The 16196-nt window shown below is 37.5% G+C and overlaps 1 protein-coding gene across 1 annotated transcript in view; it reads left to right on the forward strand.

The window, feature by feature from the left end:
* Window positions 1-10248, forward strand: part of LOC124637749 (putative inorganic phosphate cotransporter) — a 28110-nt gene extending 17862 nt beyond the window's left edge. Inside the window, exons 2-11 of the mRNA XM_047174387.1 lie at window positions 777-907; window positions 2518-2697; window positions 6490-6628; window positions 7559-7782; window positions 7873-8022; window positions 8108-8240; window positions 8363-8487; window positions 8603-8722; window positions 8809-8941; window positions 9082-10248. Coding sequence (XP_047030343.1) covers window positions 777-907; window positions 2518-2697; window positions 6490-6628; window positions 7559-7782; window positions 7873-8022; window positions 8108-8240; window positions 8363-8487; window positions 8603-8722; window positions 8809-8941; window positions 9082-9167 — 1421 coding nt within the window. The 3' untranslated portion in view covers window positions 9168-10248. The remainder of the gene's footprint in view (window positions 1-776; window positions 908-2517; window positions 2698-6489; window positions 6629-7558; window positions 7783-7872; window positions 8023-8107; window positions 8241-8362; window positions 8488-8602; window positions 8723-8808; window positions 8942-9081) is intronic.
* Window positions 10249-16196: the final 5948 nt, after the last annotated feature.

Genomic DNA, 16196 nt, shown 5'->3' on the forward strand with positions numbered 1-16196 from the left:
AAGGGATGCGCTAGTCACTAATGGTGAAATTATAGTAACACTATTCGTTTGTTCGTTGTTTTGAGGAAATGTTATAATTATTGATACTGCATTAACCGTATGTGAGTATGGAGGCCATTAGCGTAGAAACCAACGAATAAATATTACAACATTCAAGCTCCTCGATTTTCTTTAAGAAGTCTGTTGATAATTTTATTACGTACAAGACAAGCAAAGCCACAAGACATACGCAGTTAATAGAATTCCCACTCCAGGACGACAGGAGTTTTAATTTATGTAATGGAGTTCCAGCATGTAAATATATAGACTGTATTTAACTGTACTGAGATAATGCTGTCAACCTATGCGTCCCAGGTTTGCAAACAGGATTCGATGATGACGATTCAATAGCGTTTTGAATACATTTTTGTGGGACCACTTTTCAGCGAATGTCTGGATTGGGTCGACCTGCCTTGCCTGGATTGGGTCGACCTGCCTTGCCTGGATGGGGTCGACCCTTCATTAAGTTTGTTATAAGTACGTGGTTGATAGACGGGTCCATTTTCTATTTGAATCCCTAGGATTCAGATCTAAATCTTTTCCCCTCGTGAAGTTGATATAGTTTTAAGAGATTTTACTTAGAAATGCATTATATTATTATAGTGGTGAAGGGTGGGCGTTTTGGGACTGTCTTTTGTTTTCTGTCGTTCGAAAAGTGCTGTTTTGCAGCCAAGTTTGAATAAACGATCTTTTCTAATAATTATACATAATAAATAATTGTTTCGTTTCATTAACAGAGAGTAAGCTGGGCATGCGGCACCTGATGGCGCTGATCATGTTCCTGGCGACGACGGTGTCGTACGCGACGCGCGTGTCCATGAGCGTCGGCATCGTCGCCATGACCTCTAACAACAGCTACGGGTACCCGGTGAGTTCACACCACTTGCTTGACTACTTGTTCATGGTGTTTGTTTATCGTAGACAGAGAATATTAGAGGAAATTAAATTAGATGTTTAAAAACTATCTGGTAAAATCTGTCTGAATTTGCCATAAGCCACAATTTTAAACTACGAAGAAAAATAAAATGAAAATCTTTAAAAATAAAATTCCAAATTACCTCCAGTTTTGTCTTGAGCTCCAGAAAATAAAACTTTATAAGTCCTACTTAAAGCAACGACTTCGACACATAATCCTAAGCGTCGTCTATTAGCGCCATCTATACGACGTGAAACAAAACACTTCGGGGAATTATCTCCGAAGCTTCTGCCTGAATCCCCTTTATCTGACAAAGACTTTTTTACAACTCTTTATTTTAAACGTGGATCGCAGACCTTAGGGACGCTCGTCTTAGCTTTCAGCATTTTAAACTTGATCAGGGTTTGTTGATTTTACTTTCGAGGTAAAGCTCTTAATCGGATGCTTTAAATGTAGAGAATAATGTGGTACCTATACAATGGTTATGTATAAGTATTAAGTACGATAAAAACACTTGGAGTGTTATTAAGAATCTCACTGATATTCGTTTGCACTTCTTATTTTGTGGCCTTTGTTAATACAGTCACGCAGTCGCATACTACTATTTTACTTTAATGTCAAGGTAATCAGTCTTCATTTTCATACATTTATTTCTCAAGTTAAGTAAATAATTACAACTTAAACTATCCGATTTTCATGAATCCGCCCCAAGCGGCAGCCCTGCAAAGCTATCATCAAATAGCAAAAAATCCCGCAGACTTTAGTGGTATTGTCGCAAAAACGTTCCACGAAGGCGAGTCGTTTGGGGCACGTCGCGACTAATGACGCACGTACGACTTGTCGCAAAAACCTCGCGTCTACGCCGTGTAATAGGTTAATTGTTTGTGATGTTCCTCTCATACTATCATAGCGAGCGATTAACGAAAGCGTTTTTGCAGAGTCGCCCTTGTCTTCTGTACTTACAGAATTGAGTTGGAATATTTGATGAAATTATATGGGCGCATAGGTATGTTGCATTGCACGAAGCTCTCATCAATTAATTTAAAAACGTCATGTAATACATGACTAATTTCATATAGTGTAGCACCTGCCTAGGCACGTTTGTGCGTAACTATTTATAGCTTAAATCGATACCATTGGTACTTTGAATCGTATAATATTTCAATAATATTCGTCAATAACAGCTATTATTTAAATGTTTACTACCCTTTATAGCGTCGGTACCGCTCTGTCGAACGCCGCTCACGTTCCTATACTTTATCTATCGGCAAATATCTGCGAATGTATGAAATAAAACTAAATACTAAAGTAAATGCTGAATTAGTTTCGATGCCATTTGTATTTATAGACGAAACTATAAAAGTAAACGTACTGACAACGTTATCGTTATATTTGTTCTTGACGAAATTTTGTTTTAAGTGACTGAATAAAAGAAAGCGAGGTTTATACGTTGTTGTTTCGTATATCTTCATTTGTGTGATAATTGTATTCTTATTAACCTCCGAAAAATCACAAGAAATCTTCAAGATAACTTCGTCCACTAACTTGATCTCTCTCCCCAGGTATTCGACTGGCCCCGCAGTATCCAGGACACGATCCTGTCGTCATTCTTCTGGGGCTACATAGTGCTGCAGATCCCGGCGGGGTACCTCGCCGGACGGTTCGGCGGCAAGTACCTCATGCTCGTCTCCATGGCAACCACCGGGGTCGTCAACCTGCTACTGCCCACCGCTGCTATCAAGGTACACTGCTTAGAAGTGATTCATTTGTATTGTCGAATGGAATCCCTTTGCTGATCTAAATCAGGAAAAGGATCAACAAAAATATGTTGCGAAGTTAATATACATGACCATTCCAGATCAAACCGTTAGTTGAGTAACATTACCTACCTAACAATTTCCTTTACAAAATTAAGTTCTTCATAAAAAAGATTAGCTTAATACAAACGATGTTTCCTTAACAATAACTGAAGTAATCCAAAGTTGGAGGCGTTCAGGTGATCGCTTGGCTCGGCGCCAGTTCACGCGATATTGTTAGGCGTGAGTAGGAGACAAGCTTCATAGTCGTTTCATTACGCCACTTGGCACCGTTGCTCTAAGCACTCTAGTTTATACTATTGTACTGTACCTAATTATTTTAATTTGGATGTTTATTGAACGCCATCTACTTTCCGGTTTTTCTTCGCCCTAAAAGGTAGCCTATAGCGGTATATTCAGTATATATGCTACATTATTATGTAATTTTAACAAAAACAATGACCCATTTACTTCCTATGTTAGTTAATACTAACACTACATAACTAAATTATAATGTTTCAGACGGAAACGTCTCTTTATTTAAAATTTATTTAAAATTATGATCATCCGGGACACTGAAATGCAGGGAATATACATTCGCTAGTACTTTACAATGGACATTCAGCTACAATGTACAGTAATTTAGTTGGACATTGTTACAACCACGCGTATTTATTTGTTATTTTAGCAAAATTCTAGAAACGAATGCAGCTTTTGTGAACAGTACGAAATACTAGCGTGAAACTGCAGCAGCGCGGTTACCATTTTTATTTTAATTATTTACGCTATAATACTGCACTGAGTGTATAATACATACATTTATGAGGAAATTCAAAGCTTTAGAAATGCAAAACGTGTATGTAACATAAAATTACAAAGTCTTTATGGGGGTATCTATCTCTTAATTAAATGGGTCTTTCGTCATCTCGACACGCTTAACTCACCACGAATGTGTTCAGTTGGAACTCAAAATTTTAACATTTATCATGTCGACAACTCGACACGTCAAGATTTTGATGCGTGTCCAGTTGGTGAAACTTAAATTATTCACTTTTATGTTTTCACCAAGTCGACACGTTTTAGAAATTAACGCGATTTCAAGTAAAAAGTACAGTCAACAAATGAATGTATTTATTTTCTGTGTCACAAATATCATCGGCCACTGAGCTTAGTAAACGCTGAACACATGACGAAAGACCCAATTAAATACATAGTAATTTGAAATGATATAGAACTACATCAGAAAATATTGAGGATTCAGAAACTCTATCGTTCTGTATTCACCTGTGTTGATTTAAGAAATATTCGTAAACCAGTGACGCTGGTCACAGTCTCGTGTTTACATTCATGTTAACGCTTTGCGGCGTGTTTGTGCGTCTGTACGGAAATCTACTGTAAACAAACTCTAACTCACTCAAAGGCATCTAACGACAAAGGTATCGTATGTTTTTCTTTGTCAGTCTATATTTTTTTGTTTTCATTGCTTTCCTTGTCCAACAGACCATAAATTCGTATCTTATCTTTTTCACAACACTATCTAAATTGATCAATGATGTCAACAAAATAAATCATTTAGATACGTGTTTAGATAGTATTAATAGCTGTCTGAGTGTCCGTTCTACGCACATCGATTTAATAAAAGCGGTCATTTCTTCACATTTTCTATACCATTACCGAAGCACACGTTCCCTTCAACCCAATAACAAAGGTTAGGCTAGTTATAAATTAGGATTTCAGTTTTATTGGCGGACGATGTGTCTAGCCTAGACTGATCCGAGCAGAAGGCTAGCATTTATTGGCGGACGATGTGTCTAGCCTAGACTGATCCGAGCAGAAGGCTAGCATTTATTTCTGACAGAGTTAAGGCGGAGACAAAAGGTCACTGAAGACCTCCCACGTCTCGTTTTATCCGAAGTTGACATAAAACTGTGATAAATATCGCTAGTTATCTGACATATTGGAGGTTGTTAAAATAGTGCCGATAGACGTGCGTAGCTACCGAGACATGAGACACCGTACGTCAATTAGTTGCGAGATACTGACACAAAGTTTTCTGTTCGCTCGTTGTTGTTCCAAGTCTTTTTGTGTTTCCTCGTTTATCTTCCAGTGACATTCGGAGAATTGTTACTAAGTGAAGTTACAATATAAAATTGTATTTAATATTAAACAAGAAAATATTCAGACACTAGTGTCAGTCTTCTTCTTCTTCTCAAGATTTGTATTTTTGACGAACACGAAAGTTTTCTCCCCTTAACAAGGCATCGTGTTGCCGGTGCGTGGTTGGGCAGCAAGGACCTCACATTAGGATGGTTTATTAGTACATTTGTCGGAGCAGGCATCCTTCACGTGGGACTATCAGACAATATAATTCTACCAAATGGAATAGACAATGTTTGCTGAACCGATAACTCTCGCTTCTATTTGTAATTTCTTTTTTATTATAGGTATTTTAGACCTTTTCGCTTATTTTGGAACACAAAATAAAAAAATATGTTTTATTATATTCCAAGAAATAAAGTTAAATATAGAAAATTTTCCTCCCAGTTCTGTTAAAGGAAGCAGAATTTTCCTGTGAGTCTGTTAAGATACAATTATTGCAACCATCTATACTAATATTATAAAGCTGAAGAGTTTGTTTGTTTGTTTGTTTGAACGCGCTAATCTCAGGAACTACTGGTCCGATTTGAAAATTTCTTTCAGTGTTAGATAGCCCATTTATTGAGGAAGGCTTTAGGCTACTTTTTATCCGGTACGGGAAGTAGTTCCCACGGGATGCGGGTGAAACCGCTGGCAGAAGCTAGTTGTAAATAAAAGGCCAATAAGCATTTTTTTTTTTTTGTTCTGTCTTAGTGATAGACTGCAGTAGTAAGGTGCTAGAACAAAATCTCGGAATTTAAAACATCCCAAGAGAAAAGTTTTACAACGTTAAATCCTCGACAAGTTAGGCACATTGACCATTACAATAAATTCTTTAGAATTTCCAGTCTTTATCCGTTAATGGAGCCCAAAACAGCTCCCCTTAAATGAAATAAAGAAGTTCATAACAAACAAACGGACAGTAAATCTCCCAATTAACTTTGCGCTTGTTCGTGCACTCTTATTGATGGGGGTCGTTAGAGTGCGCCGACGCCATCGCTCACGGGACACCAGCGCCATGGGCGCGCGTCAGCAAACACATACAATGCTGGATTCATCTTTGTTAACAATAATTAGGCGTGTCATGTTACGTGCTAAATGACCTGTATTAAAAGGTGTCTCTTCATAATGAGCAAAAATATTAAGACGTTCAACTCACTCTATTTATTTCAGTTGTGGACTTATACTCATAATCTTTTTTAGTCTATAATTTAACCTTAAACATAATAAAAATCTGTGAGTCTTAGAAGAAAAGGTCACGTCAGAATTTTATTTAAAAAAGATCAACTGCCTACTGTGTTGGTTCAGCCGCAGTCAAGCAATAAAGAACAAAATTAAACGGAATAAATATTTGTGTTTAACTTAACAAGCTGACTAGGAACACCTGCGTTATAAATGACCCTTAATTGCTGCAAAAAGTTCTTAACACGAAGTATTTACTGCAGTATGACGGTGTTTGTTTGCAGAGTAGAATTGTAAGGATATGCTCGTACCAACCATATAAGTCAGGCATGGTGTTTTTATCCGCACGGCTGTTTACTAGTATAGAGAAGCAAGTGGATATCATACCAGTGTTCTCATATCAGGTTCCATTAATTCCAGGGTGACTACATGGCGGTGTGCGCGTGCCGCATCGTGATGGGCGTGGCGCAGGGCCTGCTGTATCCCAGCCTGCACGGCGTGCTCGGCCACTGGGTGCCCGTGTCTGAACGCAGCCGGCTCGGCACCTTCGTCTATGCTGGTAGGTTCCTCGTAACTGCCACACATTCCAAATCTTTTGAAATCTAAAAAGTATTTATAATACTGTAAATTAAGTTCGACTGCTATAAATTGTCAAGGCAAGACAATCGAAAGCAATTAAGTAAATCAATTTGCAAGAATAAAGTCTGTTCGGAGTTGGAGGCTACACCAAGAAACCCAAACAAATCAATTAGTTTCTGTACCTTTTGAAAATCATTCGCAATCTTAATGATGGCGGAAGAGAGTGATTGCTTCAAATCGATATGACTTGAACAAAGGTAGTTAATCAAATCGACTCCAAAGACGACTCGATTTTGTTTTATGATCAAACGAGTCAAATTAATGGAATGCCGTTAATCTTCCTTTGAACTTTTAAAGCAATCACCTAAACTAACTATTTATTAGTAGAATAAAAACTCAATGTTGTTTATTATTTTCGGCAGTCAATCAATTAGTTTTACAAATTAAGAAATGCATTATTGTGAAGCACATCGCTTACAAAACTTTCAGGTACATGAATATGCTGTAAGTAATTACAACTCCATTTGAACTCCTCAGTTTGATTGCTGACATTAGCCGAAAGTTCTGGCCATTCGAGTTCAAGTACTTCAGCCACAGTTTGAAGAGCCCTATCGAATGATAAATAAATCTAATTTAAATGTTCAATAATACTTAGTCAAGTTTTAAAGCTTAGGAGAGGACCAACAACTTTTCAAAGGCTAATCTCAATAGAAATCATTATTGATTTGCAAAATCTTGTTAGGTTCCATTTCAATGAGCCATATCTCATTATGATTAATACAGAGCTTCTTAGACTAGGCAAGTTAACCTTATAAATAGTCATTCATTACAACCTAAATAATATACATAAAGACTATTAACTCGTCTCAATTACCACTGTTATGATTAACATTATCATATTGATCTCCAGGCGCTCAACTCGGTACCATCATCGAGCTGATGACGTCAGGCGCGTTGTCAGCCAGTCGCTTCGGCTGGCCCTCCGTGTTCTACGTGGCTGGCATCACATGCATCGTGTGGTCTATCGTGTGGCTCATAGTGGGAGACTCCACGCCCGCTTCCAGCCGGTGGATCTCCAAGAAAGAGAGGAAGTACATAGAAATGAATTCTGGCTCTAACGAGCTGGGACATGGTGTAAGTTTTTATACAATGTCTGTTATTCTCAACATAACTTCAAGTTTAAAGATACGATTGTAACTAATACAAGAATATTTCTTGATACAGAAAATGCCGACGCCCTGGCTGAGCATCCTGACATCGCTTCCATTCTGGGCCATCTTGCTCGCGCACAGTGGGCAGAACTTAGGATTCTGGACCCTCCTCACTGAACTGCCTTCGTACATGAACCATGTTCTAAATGTCGATATTAAACAGGTAAGTTATTTTGACAGTATGCCATTTTTAACTTGATGCTAACCTATGCTGCATCAATAACTTCTTTAATATGTTCATTTTCCAGAATGGCCAGTTATCTGCTCTGCCGTACATCGCTATGTGGCTCCTGAGTTTCTTCTTCAGCTGGTTGGCAGACTTCCTCGTCAACAGAAACATTATTAGACTAGTCACATCCAGGAGGATATTCAATACTATAGGTAATACTAAGGCCATATTTTGTGATCTCTACTGCATTAACTCTGATACAGAGTTTGTTTTATCTCCAAGCAATGATGCGTTCGGGTAAAATAATAACAACAAAATTTTAAATGATTTCCAGCTCAATGGGGTCCTGCGGTGGCTCTGCTTGGGCTGTCGTACTTGCCTGCCGGCAACCTGTCTCTGGCTGTGATCATCCTCACCGTCACTGTCGGCCTCAACGGTGCTCACTACGTCGGGTTCATGGTAAGAAGTATAAAATGTATATTCAGAACTAAACATAACCGTGTTGTGATTATTATTTTATTTACAAGTGTGCCAGTATTGTTGTGAATCAGATTAATGAGTAATTTATTTTCAGTTGTCCCACATTGACCTGTCTCCGAACCACGCTAGTACGATGATGGGCTTCACCAACGGCATCGGAGCCATCTTCTCGATCCTCGCACCTCTTACCGTCTCTTTCGTCGTTGAAGACGAGGTAAGCCCACCTTTATATCACTTGCTTAGTCCCAAGTAAAAACTCACGTCATGACATGCTAATAAAAATAATTGCTTTAATTTCAGACGAGTGCTGATGACTGGCGGAAAGTGTTCTTCATCTCGGTGGCCTTCTACTTCTTAGCAAACTTGTTCTACCTGCTGTTCATATCTGCTGACGTGCAGGAGTGGAACGATCCTAAGCCATCCAAACCTATTGGTAAGGTCATATCCATCTTATCGTCTTGATTAGAATTCCATGCGTAGTGTCAACATGATAGATCTAACTATATGAGTTAGTTGCAGTTTTAGATTTCTTGTATAATTTAGTTAAAAATTGTATCCCTTTAATATTTGCAGAAGATGGAGAAAAGAAAGTAGAAAACAAGATTGCTGAAAAGAACCCTGAGAAGAACACCAATAACGTTGGAGAACATAAGTTTTGATGTTAAATGAGGTGAATGTAAGAACTAGTCATAATGTTAGTGCGAGAAGAGAGCAACCCGTGGCACCTCGCATGTTCAGTCTACCAGCGATATCATGTAATGAGTACATACATGCTGGAACATCTTATAGTGATGCTGACATCGCTATACTAAACATGGAAATAATAAACGGTATATATCGTGGTCCGTCTTCCAATAGGAATCTGGATAACTGGAAGTAGGGCCATGACTGGAAGTAAGACACTGCTCAAGGTATTGACATAATAAGACATAGCCTGTGATACGCTTGGAAGAAGTTACCTTCACATAAAAAGTTTAACTGCATGTAGTATTATGTTGCCTGTGATATAACATCATTGTCTATCGTATTAGGTTTTCGCAGCGGAACCTTAAGAACGTATGAACATAAATATATCGTCAAGAATCACTTTTTACCTTTCTGATAATAAGATGATTTTTTTCGTTATATGTATAAATTCAAAATAGGTTGTATGTTTATATAAAACATCCAGATTCGGCACACATTCCTAGAACCAGAATATTTCTTCATTTTATTTAATTTTGGTACAGTACAAATAATTCTGACATTCTTGTGAATATTTTTGCTCAATATCATGTCTAATTAAAACATAATGTATGTCAGTCGGAGCTTCACGTTATAATTGTGTAGGACTGCCTACAGGCTGTCACAGCAACGGTTACACAAATGATAATTAAGTTATAAACAGAGCGACATTTATGAGACAAATTATTATGATTTTGTTGCGGAACTTTGTGGGTTTTGTAATGACCCACGTCAGTTAGCATGGATAAATTACGTCTTCCATTTGAAAAAGGGATATTTTGTACCTACTTTTATTTCTACATAATTTTTTATCAGTAAAATAAACTAATAAATAGTTAATATAATTAAACTTAATTATACTGAAAAACATTAAATGTAACGGAAACCAAAGAGGATTCTGTAAATCTGTAATCGTTACCAGTGCCTTCTATGTCATAACTTATTTGTAAATATTTATTAAACTACATAATTATCTTTATTTTAGGCTAAGTTTAAATAAATATTTTTTGATTTTAATACCGTTTATTCTTTTACCTACATTTTATAATGACCTTACCTGTATTGAAAAAGAAAGAGTTGCAAGTGAAAGCCGCGATCCCTTTAGAAATGTCGGTAATAATGCAACAGGAAACCTTTGGCTGTGTTCAAAGAAACCTACCTTCAGCCCTGATGAGGCCCTTCCTGGAGCTTGAAAGAAGATATTGTAGAGCTCGCTTATGAATCCAAGACGGTGAAACCCTTCATAAATGAAATATGATTCATGTGAACACCTACACTATTAGTAGACTTGCAACTGTTTAAAAAATAAAAATCAGTGCCTATTCTGAACCTTAATTTGTGAAATTACGTTGACCGAGCCGAGCCAATTATTTGGTTTACTATTCAATTTCAGTTCTCGAATGTCCAAAGTTACACTGTCTATATAATTTCGACCGTTTTTTTAATATTTACTCAGCAGCATAATGCATAATATTTATACCCGTCCATAACAGAAACAAGTGAATGTTTTGTAGCGGGGTCTATATCGTGATTAATATGGTCTTGCGTCCCGCGAGGCAGCAAGTGTTCTCTCTCCTGGTCTCCAGCGACACTCGCACGAATGTTGCGGTCGATGCCTTCACTTGCAATCAGTATAAGTGGTGCCTGTACTATCTTCATTCAGTATACTATAAATGTATGAAAAGCTATAACATCGTTCCTACTTGCTAACTCGGGCCGTGAAGCCACAATAATTCGCAGCTCGCCAACAGCTAAAAGCAATATTAGTGTCTCATATCTTCCTATAAAACCTTACAGCGCTCATGTTAATCTCACCATTCCCTTACCAAAGCTAGTATGTTGTTCCCAAGCTACATGGAAGTCCACTCGGCGAGACGTCATCTGTGTTAAGGCCACATATATCGGGCTTATGCCCCGAAGCTACATCAGCTTTAAATAATGTCCCTCGCATACATTTTTCAAGTATACGAAATAGAATTTAAAATAAAAGATGATGTAAGTTGCTGTTTAATTTATAATCCCGCCGGAAACTGCCATAGTATGTATGTATCGTGTTAATGTATTAGGCGTCAGAACAATATCTGCTAAGGCTAACTACAACGTCCAAGTGCAATAGGACCACTAGTTGCAATTTACTACAGCGTCAACAAATAAACGAATTCGATCTGCGATAGGTGGCATGTTCATTACAGTGGGCTTTGATTGTCATTTTATTGAAAAGAATGTATCTTAACAACCACGTATCTACAATTTGTTAAACTGTCATCAAAAGATCGTTTTACTATACCTAGGCACAGTCACCCCTACGTGTAAGTGCAGTATTCAGTAAACACGTGGGAAGTTGTTCTCCGGTTGTATTTCGTCCGAGTTCGCAGTACAGAGTGAGTGTCGATAATCTGTTAGAGCTCTGTTTGATGCGCGCCGCCCTCGCATCACGATACAACGCGTCACGTCGCGTCAGGCGCGTCACGGCGCGTCAGTACTTGTTGACAGTAGCGTTTATTCCGTGTTTGTGACGACTTTACTATCAAAGCACTAACCATGATGATACTAGGATTTTATTTTTGCTCCGAAAGAGTTCCATGTCAAGTGAGATTGGGACTGGGATACTTTTTCAAAATTGTCAATAGAATTTTTGCACATGTCTAGCTGTCTGTTACCTGCAACTGTATATAAACTTAAACATTTCTTACTTTTAACACAAAACTAAATTAAAGAAAAATGAATCAAATTAAATGTGGTGGAAAAGAAATCCTCTTGAAATATGAAAACTGAGAGCTAGAATACTTTTCTCCGAGACTGCAGTACTCAGGCTTCCACACGACCTGATCTTACTGGAAATCTTCAAAGCCTTACAAATCCCACATTTAATACTGCGGTAAAAGAAGAAATTAAGTATTTAATTGTATTAAAATCTCCTGTAAGTTCCTTACACTTACACAGTACTGAAGTAAGTCTCACTAAATGGTCCATGAACCGATCACCAAGTTAAGTATCGAATATGGTCCATTAATATTAAAGTTAACGATACGAAACGACCCACTTTACTTCGATAAAATGGTGAGATAGTGATACTGTACTGTAGGCATTGAAACTATTACTAACCGTTATATAAAAATCTGAATAAAATAGAAAAGCGGCTTTTGTAAGCACCAAAGACATCAAACATAGGTATGCATTAGAAATTATTATAAGAATCAATGGTGGAAAACAGTGAACGATTTTTACAGCAGCTAATGTGAGCACACTTGTATGTTTTCATTTTGAAGGTACTATTTTCGACCCCCTTACATAACCAAACCAGATCAGCTGATAGAAATGCAGATATACGTCAAAGTGCGAACATTCTAGAAAAGGTATATGTAGTATTATGTAGTGACAGTAAAGCTCCTGGCAGATGCATGCGATTTAGCAGCAAACCTGCAGATACGCGCTACTAACCCGATTTGTTACTAGCACCGGCGTCCTATTCGTCACGAGTTGCTCCCGGGCACAGGGACACACACTTTGTGTTAACATTTTTCGCGTCAAATGTACCAAGTTGGATCAAAATCACCAATAGGTACTATTGTTTGTTCAAGAACTTTAAAACTTAAGTAATTAGTTGGAGCGCAATAAAACGGGAACATTGTATTATTGTTCCAATTCAACTTCTGTATAAGTAACACAAGAAAAATATAAAAATGTAAGTTTAATAACGTTTTGTGTAAGTTTATTCTCGAAGCTTCTGGAAGTTGTTTTATAAGGATTTTTATCACCCCGCGCCGCGTACTTCTTACTTATGGTGAAACAATTTACGTCTACGTTATTGTTGAAGATGTTTAAGCCTGCTCTGTAAGTTTACAAAACTAGCTGGGTGGCTCGATAAAGTTACATAAATAATAGTGTTCTTCAGCTATTATTTTCTAGTTTCGCTTCTGAACATAATACCTCTAAAGAATAGGCAAAGACTTACAATTTATTTTGCGAATAGTTAGTCTATTGTTACGTCTTTATAAGAATAATGAACAAACTACATTTTTTCCCATAGCAAAGTAGTTTTTTCTACTCCCCGCATGCGACAAGTTGCGGCCACCGAGTACACAAAGTTGGTAGTGACGCGCTTGTGAGCAAACTGTGCAACTTCGCCGATAGGTACACAGGTGATTACATTAAAATGGCCGCCACAACAACTTGGCTAATAAACGTACTGAACCAACTTTTATGTGTTTTCAGGATACACGTACTTTAATTTAGTCCCTTACATGTATGACGAGGACATGGGGTCCAGATCCCTAAAAAAATTTTCTAATAAATGCTTTACTTTTGATTGAAATAATTTTAAAATATCTCTAAAAGTGTTCGAAACTTTAGTTCATTTAGAGACAGATAATCATAGATAGTTAAAAAATATGCTTCAATCGGTTCTAAATTCACAAATAGGGTTCCATGTAACTAGACCGCTTCAGTAGTCTGTATCGTCTGACGGCATGTATCGCTTATATGACTAGCTTAGCAACATTATCAGCAGAACATAAACCTCTCTTGTGCAAGATCCATTACCAGAGCTTATCTGCATCGAAGCAATTAGCATGATTTACGACAACCATAGGGAAACTTCGCCATTATAACCGCTCAGGTATCGGTCGCATTGTTCAGATTATCTTTAGAAAAGGGACAGAGATCATTATTTTTCAATACTTATATTTTCAGAACAACATTGGGCTCATCATTTTTTGAGATGAGCTATAATGAGAGTATCACTACTGTACTCGTAATTTTTATAATAAGATATTTTATCATCACCATCCACGATTTTACGAAAGTGTGGGTTTAGCCACAAGAGCAGTCTACAAATACAAGGTGTTGATTTGCATTTGTGCCATATTTCAGGAGGAGGACATGAAATACGTAAATAATCGATTGGAATTAGAGTAGACGGGAAATAGCTAATATGCACTGCTTTTTTTGTCATTGTAATGTCGTAGTATTTCAGACGTAATCCAATTTTATGAATGTTTATGAAAGATCGTTGCGTATGCTTTCTGTTTGGGTTTGTATGAGGGTGCAGCACGGTTTTAAGGCCAGTAATACATGCGCCATATTTAAATACTGCTAGATGACATTGACGGATTTCGGAAAAAATAAATAAATTTTCGTGTCAATTTTTTTGGTAATTTGTGTTGAGAATCATTAGTATAATTACGTCCTTGACTATGGCACGGATGCAAATCAACAGCCTGTATAGTCCCGTTTCCCTCGAATTGAAAGTCTAGGTACTATTCCAAAAATCCTAATGCCTTTGGGACTAATGACCTTCACCTGACACCTAAAAACTAGCAGTAACGAGGTACCTTACAGAGGCAGCTGTTCCACAATGGCCACACATCATTCACGCACGGTTATCGCCAATGGGCCGGCTGGCCGCGCGCCCATTACCGAGCGCCCGCACAACGCGTATAGAAGTAAGCCTGCTAGCGACGCCGGGTGATATATGTCATTACGTGGACCTCGTAAATATACCCCGAGTCGAGGAATATGAGCCCAGAACTGATTTAAAAGGCTAAAATGAAGAATGGCTACACTTTATCATTATAATAGTTTCCGCGCACAGGACGTCCGCACTGGCCTTGTAAAATTCCAAAGCTTTGTGAAAAATTGCTTTCAGAAACCTTCATCTAAATACATTCAATAGAAAGGTAAAACTTAATCAAAGACAAACGTATCTCAATATTAATCTAGTAATAGTAATTAAATTAATTATACATTCCATAAATTGTGCGCTAATAAAAATTCAATGAATATAAATTGGCGATCCATCGCTGTGCCAATTACCGACCTCCTCGGAGGCGAGCAACTAATTACGCAATGTAATCATCAAAATCACTTTTCATAAATTCATTTTCAATGTTATGAATTGCTCTTCTAAATATTTATTTCAATCTTTATAAAATCCCCAATTCACTTGCTGACTGCAACTGATCGGGGAAACTGGGATATTGTTAGCTGCTGCAGATATTTGAAATTCTATAAGAAGTGAATTCAAACATTGTTGTAACAACAAATCCCGAAGTATCTCAATTTCCTCGATATATTCGGAAGCAACATTTTGTCGGAATTGACAAAACTACAGCTTGAGAGCTCTATTTAGGATTATCCTTACGTGTGTGCATTGCACATGCTGTCTACAGCGCATGTCCACGTTATCTACCTAGCTCGTGGAGTTTGTCATTTTCAAAGGACACTTTTCACAGACATAACTTAGCGATATCAAATAGTTCCTTTATCAAAACTGATACACTTGTAAAATCTAAACCGATGGCGACTTTTGTAAGAGATGGCAACTTTAGTTTCCTTTGTGTCCTATTATCTTACATCTCGAGTAGGTAAGGCTTTCTTGGTTATTTTTTTTAATACCTTAAGTATAGTCATTTTGCGGAACTTTATTGAAGTTAGAACAAAGTAATCGAGTCAGTAGTTATGGAAGCGAGATCACTGTTATGACATGGATAGTGCTGGAAGCCCATACATCACGTGCCTTCTTCACGTGTAAATTGCAGTCATCGATCAACATGCCATTGCCGATGAGAAATCGATACCAGCTTGTAACAATGTGGATAGTGGAATATGTGCATATGTTATTGTTCATACAGAACTTATAAGTCTAATTCTATGATGTGGTGATATTAATACAATTCATGTTGTATGAATGCTTATTACGTCCGAAGTTATTGATAAATCCTTCTGTTTCATTTCCATAAAGAAAATAAATAGTTATTTGTTATACAAGAGTGCAAAGTTACTTTTTAACCGCGGGCTCAATTTAGCAAAAAGAGCACAAGGTGAAAAATCTTTGCACTCGAGTGCAACACGTAACTTTTCATCCCACCTCATCGAGGAAATTTCTAAACTCAAAAAAAGAAAATGGCACGCACGTCACACATGGCAAATTCAAAAGATTTTGTAATTCAGAAGAAGTGCAACCT

The sequence above is a fragment of the Helicoverpa zea genome, chromosome 16 (genome assembly GCF_022581195.2).
Source record: "Helicoverpa zea isolate HzStark_Cry1AcR chromosome 16, ilHelZeax1.1, whole genome shotgun sequence".
NCBI classification, from domain to species: domain Eukaryota; kingdom Metazoa; phylum Arthropoda; class Insecta; order Lepidoptera; family Noctuidae; genus Helicoverpa; species Helicoverpa zea.